The 827-nt window shown below is 41.4% G+C and overlaps 1 protein-coding gene across 1 annotated transcript in view; it reads right to left on the bottom strand.

The window, feature by feature from the left end:
* Positions 1-524, bottom strand: part of HINT3 (histidine triad nucleotide binding protein 3) — a gene marked incomplete at its 5' end in the record, with an annotated part of 4,987 nt that extends 4,463 nt beyond the window's left edge. Inside the window, one exon of the mRNA XM_010011620.1 lies at positions 407-524. Within this exon, the coding sequence (XP_010009922.1) occupies positions 407-524 (118 nt within the window). The remainder of the gene's footprint in view (positions 1-406) is intronic.
* Between the last annotated feature and the right edge of the window lie 303 nt (positions 525-827).

Here is an 827-nt window from a genome sequence, read left to right as displayed (position 1 = left end):
TTTCCCTGAAAAATAATGTAGCACTTGTTTTAAAACATACATTTTAATAAAATTCTTCTCTATTTTTGCACATATGCCTAAGAAAATGCAATAAAGCATCACATAAATGCTTTAAAAATAAAGCTGCAGTTCCAAAGAAGTGCAGAGGCATCTATACTCCATGCAAACAGAACAGATTTCATGCACTAGCACAGTGTTTTTCTAACATGGCACACAAAATGTGCTACTCTAGAATAGCACATGAAGCTCCCAGGAAGGGCAAGTCTCTGCCAGCACTGACTCGTACCATCTATTTCTGTATTTACATCCTCAACCACATGGTGCTCAGAAGTATAACTTACTTGATGACACATTATTTAAGATTGTGTGAAATTCCTTTCCTTCAAACAGACACTTGCACTCTTACCTAAAGGTATGTGTTCTTTCTCCAGTGTTTTGCAGTTTCCCATGTGTTCCACTGGCACCACCAGATAGTGGTGGGGCGCTCCAGGTCTGCAATCCCTAAAGCAAGTAAGGTCTTCATACTAAAAAAGGATGCAAACCTATTAAATTGATTAGGACGAGGGTATCAGCAAAGGGTAGGTAACAAAGTCCTCACGTCAATGTTATACTTAACAGAATATCTGAAGTAGCTATCAAAAATCTTCACGTTTTCGGAGCCAGCGTCCAGAAAGACTTGTAAGCAGGACTTGTGCCCTCAGCTGATCTGCACCCAGGATCCCTCCGTGGCAGGTTTCTAGCTGTTATGCCGACGTTTAAGGATAGGCAAAGTGCTTTCCTTCTCACCCACATTTCACTCCGATCTCCACAGAAGAGCCGAGGTCTCT

The sequence above is a fragment of the Nestor notabilis genome, unplaced genomic scaffold (genome assembly GCF_000696875.1).
Source record: "Nestor notabilis isolate BGI_N333 unplaced genomic scaffold, ASM69687v1 scaffold13933, whole genome shotgun sequence".
NCBI lineage: Eukaryota > Metazoa > Chordata > Aves > Psittaciformes > Psittacidae > Nestor > Nestor notabilis.
The sequence above is the reverse complement of the archived record's forward strand: the minus strand, read 5'-3'. Positions and strand labels throughout refer to the sequence as shown.